The following is a 13,572-nucleotide window of genomic DNA, read 5'->3' as shown; positions in this document are numbered from 1 at the left end:
AAACTCTCTAAGACTCAAGGTGGAGTTTCAGAAAGCAGCATTCTTTACTGCAGCACTGGGTGCACACACAAATAGCTTCACAAAGGTGAGTGCACCGGTTACTTGCCAGCAGCAGCTGTATATTTAGCATACTCATGCATATTTACAGTGTTTCCATGAACTAATCATAATATTTACATCCTAATTAAGCATGTGCTTTCTTGCTAAGTGGGAGTCTCTGGTGGTCACTGATAGTCTGCCTCACTGTGTTTACTGAATGACCTCAGTGCTTGCGCACACTCACGAGGTCCTAGTGCTGAGTTAGCAGTTGGTGTGTCCTTGCTTCTGTTCTGTTCCAGTCTCACTCCACGTTGGGCACCGCTCTGCTATCTTGAAGGCTGGCATCCTTGGTCTTATTTACTGTCTCCTTACTTGTTATCAGTCCTGTGATGTTCCTTCCCCCACCAGCTGAACATTCCTTTCTCTCTATGTGTTAGTAAGTTAGAAAAGTTTGGTCTATTCTACTATGTTAAAGGCACGCACACTATTGTTAGTTTGAAATTTAAGCCTACAGTAGTGTAAAGTCTATTTTAAACTTTCAAACGTTGTGGTGTTTGATGCTCGTAATTTTAAAGAAGACTTCTGAATCAAATTTGGATTTCTATTTGTCATGCCTATGTTTTTCCAAACTAAAGCCATGGTAAAATTTCTTTTCACTGTACAAATATGCAGAGATTAAACTCACTGCTTATCCTCCTTTTTGATAGGGTAAATCTGAGAATCTGCTTTAGTCTCTTTTGTAGCTTGGGTAATAGAGAGAATTTTTTTTTTTTCCTGAACATTTACTTTCCGTTCTTTCCCTTGAAATACATCAGAATTATACCTTTTTGTGTATTATAAAGGTAAATTATACCTTTTTGTAATTCTTTACAAGATTTTACAGATTTTAGCTTTCTGTTCTTTTCAGCTTTGTATTTATTTCATTAATGGTATTTTCTTGCTCTTCTGCAGGCAGTTCTTGTCTTTGGTACACTTTTTTTTTGACTGTGTGGTTTATTTCATGGTTTCTAGTGAAAGTTTGATTTTTATCCACAGATTTTCCCTAGATAATTTTTCTTATTATTTTCAATTTTATGAGATTACTCTATTTAAAACACCCGCTGACAACTGATTATTCAGCTGTTGTCTCTGTGTGAATATAGACAAGCCAGTGTCAGTGCCCCCAGCAAATCCCCCAAATTTTAGTGGTTTAAGCATTACCTTTTTATCTGATTAGATAAGCTAAAACTAAAAGAGGGGTCTCCCTTGTTAGGTGCAGCATTTTGGGTTAGGAAATTCTTACAGGTTAACTGATAGTTTAATATGTTTTATGAGACCCTTAAAGAACAAAGATTGAAATCCAGCTCCTGTCCTTGTTCTTCTGGATTATATGTATGTGGATGCCTTGAGGAGCCTGATGTTCTGTACTCAGCTGAAACTTTTTTTGTGATCTAGTGATTCCTGTTCTTTTCCTGGTTTTGCTTCAAGTGGTAGAACATGGATCAAGAAGAATTCAATACTATTTATTTCCAGGTTGTCAGGGACTTGATACATGATGCTGCACTTTCCCAGTGGAAGTTAGTAATGTAAGAGCTTATTTCTGAATGTTAGTAACCAGTGGGTGACTCTGATATGTTGATCCCCAAAATTGCTTCAGCAAGTACTCTTTCTACTGATAGGTGCAAGAAAATATAAAAATATGTTCTGAAGTTCTGCAAAAGACTGACTTTCAGGGCCCAAAGCAGGACAATACACTTGCTTAGCCTGTGTGTTTCTGTGCTGCGAAGTGAACTCTTCTTATGGATCTGCTTTGCAAAGCTGCCTAAATGCTTTTCATTTTAAAATACTTTTCTGCATCACTGGATTATTAAATAAAGTAGGTAAGAATAATAGGAAGAAATTAGTAAGGAGAGAGTATGTGGGTGTATGTTCACTGAGAAAAAATACTGTTAAAGAATAATTCAATACTGATGTGCCTGCTTTGATTTCTTGTTCTTAAAGAACAGATTTCTGTAGTTCTCATTTTGGTGCCTCTTGTAACTTACTGAAGCATTCTTGTACAAATGAGTGGTTTTATCCCTATAGGTGACTTTCGCCAGATCTTTTGTCAAATATGTCTCAAAGAAGAAGCTGGATCTGAAAAGCCGTGCTTCATAAGCAAGTTGATGCTATGGGATGCAAAACTTCATAAAGGTTTGTGTATCCATGTTGCTATTAACTATGAAGAGGCAAATTAGTTTTTCGAGCAACAAAGATGTAAAAGCAAATAAGTGCTATGCAAGTGGAGTTACATTTCTTCATAGTTCTTATATTGTGGTTCTAATACAGCCTTTATTTTTATGGCTGAGATAATTGATATTTTGGTTATGTATTTGCCTCTTCATTTTTTCTTGCTTTATATATTTTGAAGACTCTTTTCACAAGGTATAACCTGCCTATGAGTGACTTGATGCTTACCCTGTGTTTTAAATACATACCAATAAAGGTTAAAAATAGAAAAAAGATATTAATAACTTTGTTAATATACTTTGTAACAATTTCAAGGCTTTTAAGGATTTTAGTTTGATAATCTATTCCTCTTTTCCACAAAAGTCTGCATCTTAGTACAATAAAGTATGCGCATTGTATTGGTTCTTCACAGGGGCAAGGAAGGTTCTTCATGAACTTATCTTCAGTAGTTTTTTCATGGAAATGGAATACAAAAAACTTTTTGCTGTGGAATTTGTGAAAGTAAGTGGTTACTTGTTTCTTATGTTATGAATTTTTATTAGCTTTGTAAAATTTCCCCTAAACCTGAAAACTGTTTCAGTGTAAATAATGGATTTTCAACAAGCAGAGCTTCAACTTGTGCAGATTTTAATAGTGTGTTAATTTCAATGTTGTTGGTTCATTCTTTAGGTATTTGTGCTTGTTTTGAATGCAGTATTGTTAGTATTCTGTGTATCCTTTGAAATGGCAGATAAACTGAAAACAATCTTTCTTTTTAAAACATAGATACAATAGTTAAGAAATAGTCAAAACATAAGACCAAGTGTTTTCTGTTATAGGGTGAGACTCTTTAATCCTGATAAAGGTCACTGACACTTCATGGTTTTCTCTGGACTGAAACAAAGCAATCAAAGGCTTAACATCAGTCATTGTATACACCTTTTCTAGACAGCTGTGAATAACTTTACATGAAAGTCATTGCAGGAGGAACACTTGTTTTAAGTTAATGTCTCTATCAGTCCTTTTTTCAGATATTTAATTCTTTTATTGGGGAAGATGCTTGTAGGAGGAAAAATATTTTGGTTCCAATCTATCAGAACAGTTAAACTTGTGCTTATCTTTAGTATTAAGGCAGTGGGGCACAAATTTAATTGCTTTGGTGCATTGAGGACATTGTGCCATTTTTGTTTGAACTGCTTCTATTAGAAAAGAAGGACATTGACATATAATTCTTGCAAATAAAAATAAATGTTTTTAACTAACACTTGTTTTACCCACTGGATTTTCCCTGATGTTCTCTCTTTCTAGTATTACAAGGCACTGCAAAAAGAATACATCAGTGATGATCACGACAGAGTTCTCTCTGTGACAGCACTCTCGGTTCAGATGTTCACTGTACCTACTCTGGTACGTACAACCTGTGTTAGCTAGAAATGTAAAATGAATGTGAGAATTGCTAGCCTTTGCAGGCTGCTGTACTTGGCAGAGAGGCTTTATGCATTGCTGAGTTGAAAATGAATGATGTTAGGATTTGTTAAGGCTCATATGTAAGCAGGAGCTGGAGTTTATGTGAAAATCCATAATAAAGGATAGCGAGAATGCAAATAAATTTTAGGCAGCATCATTCTCTGCATTAAGTATCCATTTACTGTTCACATTTACCTTCTTAGATAAATCTAAAAACGTGGGGGGAGAGGACAAAGAAATGGTTAAGTGTCTATTTCTGGGGGTTAAATATATTAAATCTTGTCAGGACGGAATCATACCTGTAGGTTTTTAAAGGTTACATGTTTCTTGCCTGAAATACTGATGTAAAAGTCCTTTTCTACATGATCTTTCTAGAAAAAAAATAGCATGTCTGTTACGTTGAAGCTGTCAGAGTGAACAAACATGCTAAGTTGATAGAAATTGTGTTCATAAATAATAAATACCATGGGAGTTTTTGTAGCTTGGAGTCTTTACAAGTGCTTTAAGTAATTTCTGATAAAAAAGACTGGATTCAAATTAAAAAATAGGAAGGAAAATGTATAATGTTCTTCTTCCAGGCCCGGCATCTTATTGAAGAGCAAAACGTAATCACCACCATTACAGAGACACTCCTAGAAGTGCTTCCAGAGTACCTAGACAAAAATGACAAGTTCAACTTCCAAGGTTACAGTCAGGACAAACTGAACCGGGTATATGCAGTAATATATGACCTCAGGTAAGTGTAAAGCTGAGAAGCTAGAGCAATTCTTAAAAACATAAACGATAGGATGAAGTGTTTCAATTCAGGAATTTGTTGATAAAACTGCTTTAAAAACAAACCTCAAACCAAACCCCTCAAAAAACACACATGAAACTTCAATGTTATATTTTGATGGAAACTTAAAATGTTCACTTACAAAAATTATATTCTATAAAGACAATTTTTGATGTTTTTCACTGATACTGTTCTGTGTAACAATTGCTTTAATCAACAAAATATATCTTCTGTAAGACTGCATGGGAAATTTGACTTCTATTCATTATCATTCTGGGAAAGCTGTATAATCCTCATCTGCATAGCATTGTCCACTCTTACAGGTCTCAAATCACACTAATAAACTGAATAATGTAGAAGCAAACAACCCCAAATGGCTTGGAATTAAAAAATCTGTTAGTTTCAAATGATGGAGTGGCACCAAGCAACTCTGGTGTTTGGTGAAAATTCTAAAGGGAGTTTGAGATGGGGAGGGTGATGTAATGTGATGATGCAGTTGATTGTTTTAATAGAAAGGCCACTTTAAATACAAGCATAAACAGAAGTTAAGTCTGAGTAAAAGATGATAATGTTTTCTTTGGGGACAGGTATGTCTTAGTCAGCAAGCCCACTTTATGGACAGATCGTCTGAGGGAGCGGTTTTTAGATGGATTTGTTTCTTTCCTAAGGATTCTAACTTGCATGCAGGTACAACACATTTAAATTATTTCTTTCTAATATGCTGTTATAAAGAAATTACAGCATTTCTTTTGCTCATCGTTTTGTCCATAGCGATAATAAGGAATATAATATTGCAATTATCATAAATTCTTTAGTCCCTGTCCTGGGTGGGTAAAAAGTGATGTTTACTTTGTAAAATTAATATTCATCAATTTTAGCTACGTGTACCTGAACAACCTATACTTCACCGTTTATTCGTGGGATTTTGTGGTGTTTTAAGCCTATGATCACTGATTTAGCTTGAATGTTTTGTGGCATCTCCATTTCAGGGAATGGAAGAGATAAAAAGACAGATTGGTCAGCACATTGAGGTGGACCCTGACTGGGAAGCAGCTATTGCTATACAGATGCAGCTCAAGAACATTCTTTTGATGTTCCAGGAGTGGTGTGCCTGTGATGTAAGTATATCAATTGTCTGGGATTCGTACATGTGTGCCTTTTGTGAATATTCCTGAGTGCTTTTTTAAATAGCAGCTTTTTAAAGCAGCTCAGTATTGTTCAATACAGATCTCCACAAAAAATGATTCTGAAAGAATTAATCTGCAGTGTGATAAAGAGAGAAGGGATCTCAGAAGAATATATTCCTCTAGCTAACAAAGCTGCACAGGGTGTCAGGCAAATCATGAAGAGAAAATACTTCACATAGTTCAAGATTCTGAGAATTAGGTTCATGGTGTCACTGTCAAGTTTTAGAGTTTTGAAGCATATGATGTTAATTTTTAATTGCAAAAGTGCACTGCAGAAACTGCACAGATTGGGTAATTGCACTCTCAGTTGTCTTAATCAGTGCTGGAGCTCATCTCTCTGCTGGGGGAAGGGAAGAAATTGTACAATTTGTTAACTTAGAGACATTTTGATTTGGATTGTTTTGGTTTGCTTTTTCCCACTAGGAGAGAAAGGAAGAACTACAGCAGTACAGGAGCTTCTTGATACAATTTGGGGTGCAAACTATGCAAAGTAGTAAAATATTGCAGCTTAAATAAGAACATAGATTTTTAGAGCGTTTGACAGAGCAGCTTTTTGGAACAGAAGCATATGCTCAGTTAGTTTTAATGGATGCTCCTCTGCTCCACTCCAGTACTTCTCTGTATTAAAAAACAGAGTAGTAATTATATTGTGGGTTTTTACTAACTGTTTATGCCATCAGAAAAAAACAAGTGAGGAATTTTAGTACATATGTATGATTTTTAAGTATAACACCTTGCATTTATTTTAAATTCCAGGAAGAGCTGTTGCTCAGGGCCTACAGAGAATGTCATAAAGCTGTGATGAGGTGCAGCACAAATGGCCGTTCACGGGAAAAGACGGTGTTTCACTTGTGTGGCCACACTCTAGAGAGCAGACCCTACAGAGTGTCTGCAGATCCTGTCAGCATACATTTACCACTGTCTAGAACTCTTGCTGGTAGGTGATGTGTTCTGCTTTGATTGCTGTTTGAATTATGTTTATCATCAATATCTATTTCTTTACTCTAGAAAACATTTAGATTGAGTTTCATAGATCATTTGCTCTCTGACTTTGATATTCTCGTGTTCAGGCAACCCTGTCCCTGGATGTCCCATTAAGGGAAAGGTTTTCTCAAAAAACGTTTGCCATGGAGGTTGGAGGACATTTTTCTAAACAGGAGAGAGTAAGGCGAGAAGGAAGTTTCATGTTCTAATGAGATCTTCAGTTTTCTCTGGACTATTTGAATTTGTGTAGTTCTATTTCTACCTTTTTTGTCAAAATGAATGTTATTTGTTGTTGTAGCTTAGATTTATTTTCCAACCACATGTATTTAAGGACTGTTAAAATGCTCCTCCAAAAAGGCATGTTTGCAGCATGCCAGGGCAGATTTCCTTTCAGAATACAAAGGACCACAGCAGTGGTGATCGCTGCTGTAAAATACAAATGAAATTGTGTGCTATTGTTAAGCTGTAGATTCTTTATCAAATTATTTGATAACAAGATACCATCTATTAAGCCTTATAGTCTTGAAATTTAGTTATTACTGACATACGATTTAAATGCAAGATTTTGCTAATACTATATAATATCTCAATTCAAATGGTTTTAATGAATTCATTAAATTAATATGTTCATAATAAGGCACGTTGTAAGACTGGTAAGAACTGTTGTGATAATGTAAGAGATCTATTTAAAAAAACCCCAGCATAACAAGTCTTTCCTAAATAAACTTTGACTTTTTTTTCCTGTAATTTTCTGAGTTGTAGACGATTTAGCTAACATTTAGAATGGGCTGGAGGAGAAACTGTACTGATTTTGATTTTCTAATTCTTTTCCTATTGGTTTTGTAGGCCTTCATGTACGATTAAGCAAGACTGGGACCATTTCAAGATTACATGAGTTTGTTTCTCCTGTAAGATTTTTCTTTCCTTTTCTTCTCCCTCCTCCTCCCCACTTCCAAATACTTCTAATGATTAATACTGTGGTAAAGAAAAAACCCTCAGATTCTGTCCTGTAACTCTTATGGCATGCACACAAGTTATTTTGCAGCTGACAATGTGTCTTTGTTCATTAGTAGTTAGGCTTTTAAAATCACTGACTGACTCTTGCTTATTTTATTTTTATTTCTAGGAAGAATTTCAAGTGGAGCTGCTGATAGAATATCCTTTGCGATGTCTTGTCTTGGTTGCTCAGGTTGCTGCAGAGATGTGGAGAAGGAATGGGCTCTCCCTGATAAGCCAGGTACAATCTACACAATATTCAGTACTGAGTAGGTCCTACTGGTGAATGCAAGTGTTCCTCAGTAATGCTCCCAGTGGTGGTTTCATCCAGTTCAGAACGAGGTCATGGGGGGTCACTTCTATACTAATAGAAGAGTTTCTCAGTGGAAATTTAGATGACTTGGGTTTGTTTCCAGCTTCATCAATGGCTTTCCTCCCCATATTAGATAAGTATTTTAATCTCTTATGACTGTTTCTATTTTGGTTGCAAGAGTAAAGGAAGAGACTGCCTTTAAGTACTTGTATTTTGCCTGCTTTGGCTTCACTTTTTTTTTTTATGTATTTCTTTGGCAGCAGACATTCTTTGTGTTTATCTTTCACAGGACCCTTTGGTGATATCAAAATAAATATTGGTAGCCCCCTGTAGAGTAGTCCTTCTGAGAACTGGGGAGGGAGAAGGAGGATGTTTTGATTTTAATCAGTAGCAGCAATTATAATTATGTTGTCTTAGAAGGGGGTCTGAAAAAGTACAGCATGAGCTTTCCCTGGATGGGTGAAAAGATGTTTTTCAATTTCATCAAAGTACATGTCTGTTTGAAAGAAACACAGGACTTTCCAGTGTTTTATAATTTAAAAAAGCCTCAGACATTAACTGGTGCATGTTTGGTAGTGCATTCCTTTTTCTGCTTAAAATTTGTTTTCCTGTTTCTCAGGTATTCTATTATCAAGATGTTAAATGCAGAGAAGAGATGTATGATAAAGACATCATCATGCTCCAGGTATAGTCACTGCTTGCTTGACTCAAACTCTTCATGGCTTTTCTTTTAATTTTAATTAAATATGTATAATTATATTTTTTCCTTGGTAAAAGAGTATTTTTCATAATAAATGAAGAACTGTGATGGTAACTGGTGTTCATATGAGTTTGGGCTTTTTGATAGATAGGTGCATCTCTTATGGATCCAAACCAGTTTCTCCTGCTGATACTGCAGAGATATGAGCTTGCTGATGCTTTCAAAAGGATCAAGCCCACCAAAGATCAAGTAAGTGGCAAGTATTTCTGAGGACTGATTTCTTTGCTTTGAGTGTATGGAGCACTAATACAAAATGCTGGCTACTGTTGATTTTTATGACCACACTGAAAGTCGGTCAACACAGGACCTAGTGGGTAGATAAATGATTTTGTATTTGGCATTTGGAGAGGCTTACTCAAAATTAGCAAACAGGTTTTGCCCTCCTTGACCTTTATTTCACAGGGCATCTTTCAAAATCCACATAAATGACTTTTCCGTAGAATTCCTGTGTCTCAAGTAATTTTACGTGTTCTTATTTTGTCTGGGAGTTTCTTGGATTTTTGTGCTACTTATTGAGGCCTGAACTTCCATATAACACCTCATTCTAGATATATTTTTAGCTCTTGTTTCTTTTCCTGTTTGAATCTTGCACTTCAATTGCAGAATAAAGTCTCTTCTACAAGTACAGGCATTTTTTCCAGCTTGTTAGATTGGATGTTTCTTCTTACTATACAGTGCTTCAGTGAAGTGATACATCTGAATGTTGAGCTCAGAGTCATTTAATGTATTTTTCCTTCCTTTTTCTCTATTTTTTTTAACTAATTTCTCTAATTCTTGTAGGATTTGATCAAACAATGTAATGTGTTAATAGAAGAGATGCTACAGATTCTAATCTATGTTGTGGGTAAGTTTCATTTCTCTTTGTTGTTGTAGTAATGGATTATTACAGGCTTAATAACTTTAACATAGATGGTATGGGAAGACTACTGGAGAATTCCTATTTTAAATAGATGGTTTAGTAACTCAAGTATTTGTCAGCTGGGAGCAATAAGGATTGCATAGTATTAGATATCTTCATAATTGACTATTAAAGTAGAATATGAAGAGAAACTCAGTCTCAGTCCATTTTGTTAGGAAGCCAGACTAAAAGGCACTTTTCCTCTCAGACACTTAGGTTTCTGGCAAATGCAAACTTAGACTATGAAACATCTTAGCAGTAGCTTTACTTCTGTGCAAAATTCAGAATTGCTTTATAACTGTCATATTTGCCTTCCTTCTCCTTTGGTTCACTCTGGTAGGGGAAAGATATGTGCCTGGAGTGAGTAATGTGGCCAAAGAAGATGTTATCATGAGGGAAATCATTCATCTCTTATGTATTGAGCCAATGGCTCACAGTGCAATTACCAAGTCCTTGCCTGAAAATGTGAGTCCTGGTTTATTTACTTTTCTCCTCAATTTACTTTTTCTTAAGTCTTTCTCTTCTTTAGCTTCCATGTCCTTATATGGAAGTGTTTTATTTCTGATATAAAGCTCAAATGTTGGTTTTAGAATTACAATATAGCATGACAAAGGGGCTTACACACCTTACTGATGTAAAGGTAAATGTCATGGATTCAAGTATGGTCTAATCTGAAAAGCCTTGTGAAGGGGTTGTGCTTTTTGATGAAGAGGAGAAAGGTTTGGGAATATTCAGCTGTACTTCTCCAACATTCAAAAAGAAAAATTTAAAAATTATTTTATCTTTTGGCCCTTTAAGACCCTGCAGCTGGATTCCATTCTGCCTTGTGTACCATTAATAAATCCGACTGTGTAAATTTTGGTCACTTAATCCTAGGCAGGTCCATTGGAAATCAAGTGTTGTACAGGTCTATTTGAAAGCACGGGTTTCCTTGCCATTCTATTCCAATTTAAAATTCAAGCAAAGGAGAGTGATGTGGATTAGAAGCTATCGCATGGGCAAGTTTTCAGGGCTGGCAATCAGTGCAAAAAACCCTTCAGTTTTATTGTAAATTAAATAGCTTGGAATATTATCAGAAACCAATAATGGATGATCCACATTCAGTGGGTCAAGAGGCTGAAACTCTGATTTTCCGTCCACTGGGGTTGGGTACTGCACTGCTTTGTTCCCTGAGATGAGCTGTGTTATAAATAAAATTTTACAAGATTAAATGAAAGTATTATCTGTCTTTGGTGCTTCCTTGTAACTTGTCTGTTATGAATATCTGCTTTCTGAATAACAGTGGGCAAAATATATTAATTCATTAATAAACCAAAAATCTGTACGTCTATTTTTGTTACACCTAGCATAAGACTGAAGATATTTGAGTCATTGTGTATTTATCCCAAACTAAATTTTTTACCAGGAGAACAATGAAACTGGCTTGGAGAACGTAATTGATAAAGTGGCTACATTTAAGTAAGTTCTTGATACTTGTTTTGTAAGTAGCTTGAATGTGAAATGAGATCTCTTGGATTATATGGATTAAACACACTGCGCTGCACAGTCTCAGCTAATACTTTGCTGTCTTGGAATATACTTTTAGATACAAATAGGAAAGAAAAGTATATGGAATATCCAAAGCTGCAGCATTTCTCCTTTTGCCTCCTCTTCAAATTCAGTTTGAGGGGTCTCAGATGTTTAGTAATCTCAGATCCTGATGGGAGATGCTTTGGAAGTTCATTATATTTCAAAGATGGTTGGGAGCATTAACAATTCATTGTACCTTTGACGATCACCAAGTAATTATTGGTTTAGGTGTTATTTAGTGGCTAACTTGCTGTAGCTTTCAGGTGGGAGGTAATTTTATTTAACATATAAGTAAATGCAAATATAGAACAATCAATTGAGCAGTTAAGGAAAAGCTAGCTGAAATGTATGCTATTTTAAACACAAAAATGTCTTGTAATTTTACTTGTATTAGTATACCTTATTTTAAATTTCATGAGTCTTGCTTATGTTTAATCAAGGGCAACTATAGGTGTAACTAGGAATTTTGCTATGGGAATTACCGGGAAGATTCAAAAAATGTCACTGGCTGGAAAGTAGTTGTTCATATTACTTGTTTTGTACCTTGGTTAAAGAAAGTAATGAATTTCATACAACAACATCTGATGTCTGAAATTCTAAGCCATAAAGTTAAAAAGAATTTACCTGTCAGAGGCCTGATAGGTAAATTGTGTTCCTACTTTGTTGACATTCAGATTGGTGCTGAACATACATATTAATATGTACATTATGAAATATTTCTCTGTAAGGAAACCAGGTGTGTCTGGCCATGGAGTTTATGAACTGAAAGATGAATGCTTGAAGGAGTTCAATATGTTCTTTTATCATTATACTAAGACCCAGCACAGCAAGGTAAGCACTGTAAGATTCACTCTCAAAGGCTGAAAAATAGTACATGCTTGTCAATATTTAAAGATTGTTGCTGAATCAAAGGAATTAATGGAATCTGAAGAAATTGATTCAGTGAAGAGTATATGTAGTATATATATATTCAGTGAAGAGTAACTTCAAAACTAAACTTCTAATGAAGATTGTTAATACAAATTGATGTGGTATGGTTTGTGTTAGTGTTTTCCCTATGGTGATTTCTGTATTAACTATGCTAATGCTAAGCACAAAATATCAGAATTATCTTTGAACTGGAAATGGCCAAACTTTGCTTTCATAACTCTTACTGAAGAAGCAAGTATGTCCATTTATTTATCTCTACTACAAATTGAAATGCAAAATGCGTATAGTTAAGCAAATGTCAGACAAGATTCTAGTTACATGACCAAGTATTGACTATATATCTTGCCACATTTCAAGTTTAGAGTTTCCTTATTGTTTCATTGTGTACTTCTGTAGAGATGCTGATATAACACCACTACTTCTTCTGCAGGCTGAACATACACAAAAGAAAAGAAGAAAACAAGAAAACAGAGATGAAGGTAAAAATTTGAATCTGATGGCTCAACAAATGTGATAATTCAGTAGTGTATGTAGTGCATATAAAGTGAGTTCTGGGGGATATGTCTTGTGCTCTCTACTTCTAACCTGCAGTCTTTGAGAAACCAATTTGTTAATATATTTGTTCATCTCTGCTTTCCAGCATTGCCACCACCTCCTCCTCCAGACTTCAGTCCTGCATTCAGCAACGTGGTGAGGATTCTGAACTGTGACGTTATGATGCACATACTGCGGACCATTCTTCAGAGAGCAGTAGAACTAGAAACCCACCTGTGGACTGAAGCTATGATCCAAATGGTATGGCTAGCATTAGTCTTCTTCCTGTGATCATTCCTGTGTGGAGCATGTTAACTGCATATAAGATCAAAATGTGTAAAGATAAACTTCAGTTTTGAATGATAAAAACTTACTTTTTGTCCCCAAACCTGTTTTTATAAATCTTACTGACAAAGGAAATATTTCTACTTATTTATCTCCGCTGTAAAATAAAGATGTGAAACATAATAGTATTAAATTTGGAATACTCTTCAGTTTTCTGGTTTGCTTCCCCCCTGTGTTGCCTCATCACTGAAACTGTTTCAATACGTAATTCTCCTTGCCACATCTTTTTCTTGAAACTTCATGTGCAAATAAGTCATCTTAAAGAAATTGTAGTTACTTCATCTTGTAAGCTGCAAAATCTCCAAATACATAAATGTCTTTGGGGCCTCAGTCATGAAATAATATGATTTTGTAAGTACTTACAGTGATTTAATGCCTTTCTAAAAAAAAAAAAAAAAGTAATTACTGATATTATTGAAGTTGGGGGTTTGTTTGGTTTTAAATATTTATAGGATCAGGACCTGGATTTACAGACTGGTTGAATTTTTGTTAATTAGAGTGCATAGATTATTTAATGCCTCACCAGCTAATCTTTGGATTATGGAATTAACCAAACATTCATAGATTTATATCACCAAAATGACAAGA

The 13,572-nt window shown here is 35.2% G+C and overlaps 1 protein-coding gene across 1 annotated transcript in view; it reads left to right on the top strand.

Moving 5' to 3' along the window:
• The window catches only part of UBR1 (ubiquitin protein ligase E3 component n-recognin 1), a 53,822-nt gene that overhangs the window by 13,921 nt on the left and 26,329 nt on the right, over positions 1-13,572 (top strand). Inside the window, exons 8-24 of the mRNA XM_010024760.1 lie at positions 2,104-2,211; positions 2,660-2,748; positions 3,535-3,633; positions 4,272-4,429; positions 5,056-5,155; positions 5,458-5,586; positions 6,412-6,592; positions 7,486-7,547; positions 7,766-7,876; positions 8,568-8,633; positions 8,796-8,897; positions 9,489-9,552; positions 9,947-10,071; positions 11,012-11,064; positions 11,904-12,006; positions 12,536-12,584; positions 12,746-12,900. Of these exons, the coding sequence (XP_010023062.1) occupies positions 2,104-2,211; positions 2,660-2,748; positions 3,535-3,633; positions 4,272-4,429; positions 5,056-5,155; positions 5,458-5,586; positions 6,412-6,592; positions 7,486-7,547; positions 7,766-7,876; positions 8,568-8,633; positions 8,796-8,897; positions 9,489-9,552; positions 9,947-10,071; positions 11,012-11,064; positions 11,904-12,006; positions 12,536-12,584; positions 12,746-12,900 (1,754 nt within the window). The remainder of the gene's footprint in view (positions 1-2,103; positions 2,212-2,659; positions 2,749-3,534; positions 3,634-4,271; positions 4,430-5,055; positions 5,156-5,457; positions 5,587-6,411; positions 6,593-7,485; positions 7,548-7,765; positions 7,877-8,567; positions 8,634-8,795; positions 8,898-9,488; positions 9,553-9,946; positions 10,072-11,011; positions 11,065-11,903; positions 12,007-12,535; positions 12,585-12,745; positions 12,901-13,572) is intronic.

This window comes from Nestor notabilis, unplaced genomic scaffold (genome assembly GCF_000696875.1).
Source record: "Nestor notabilis isolate BGI_N333 unplaced genomic scaffold, ASM69687v1 scaffold3132, whole genome shotgun sequence".
Classification (NCBI taxonomy): Eukaryota; Metazoa; Chordata; class Aves; order Psittaciformes; family Psittacidae; genus Nestor; species Nestor notabilis.
Note: the sequence above shows the minus strand (reverse complement) of the source record. Positions and strands in the feature narration are given on the sequence as shown.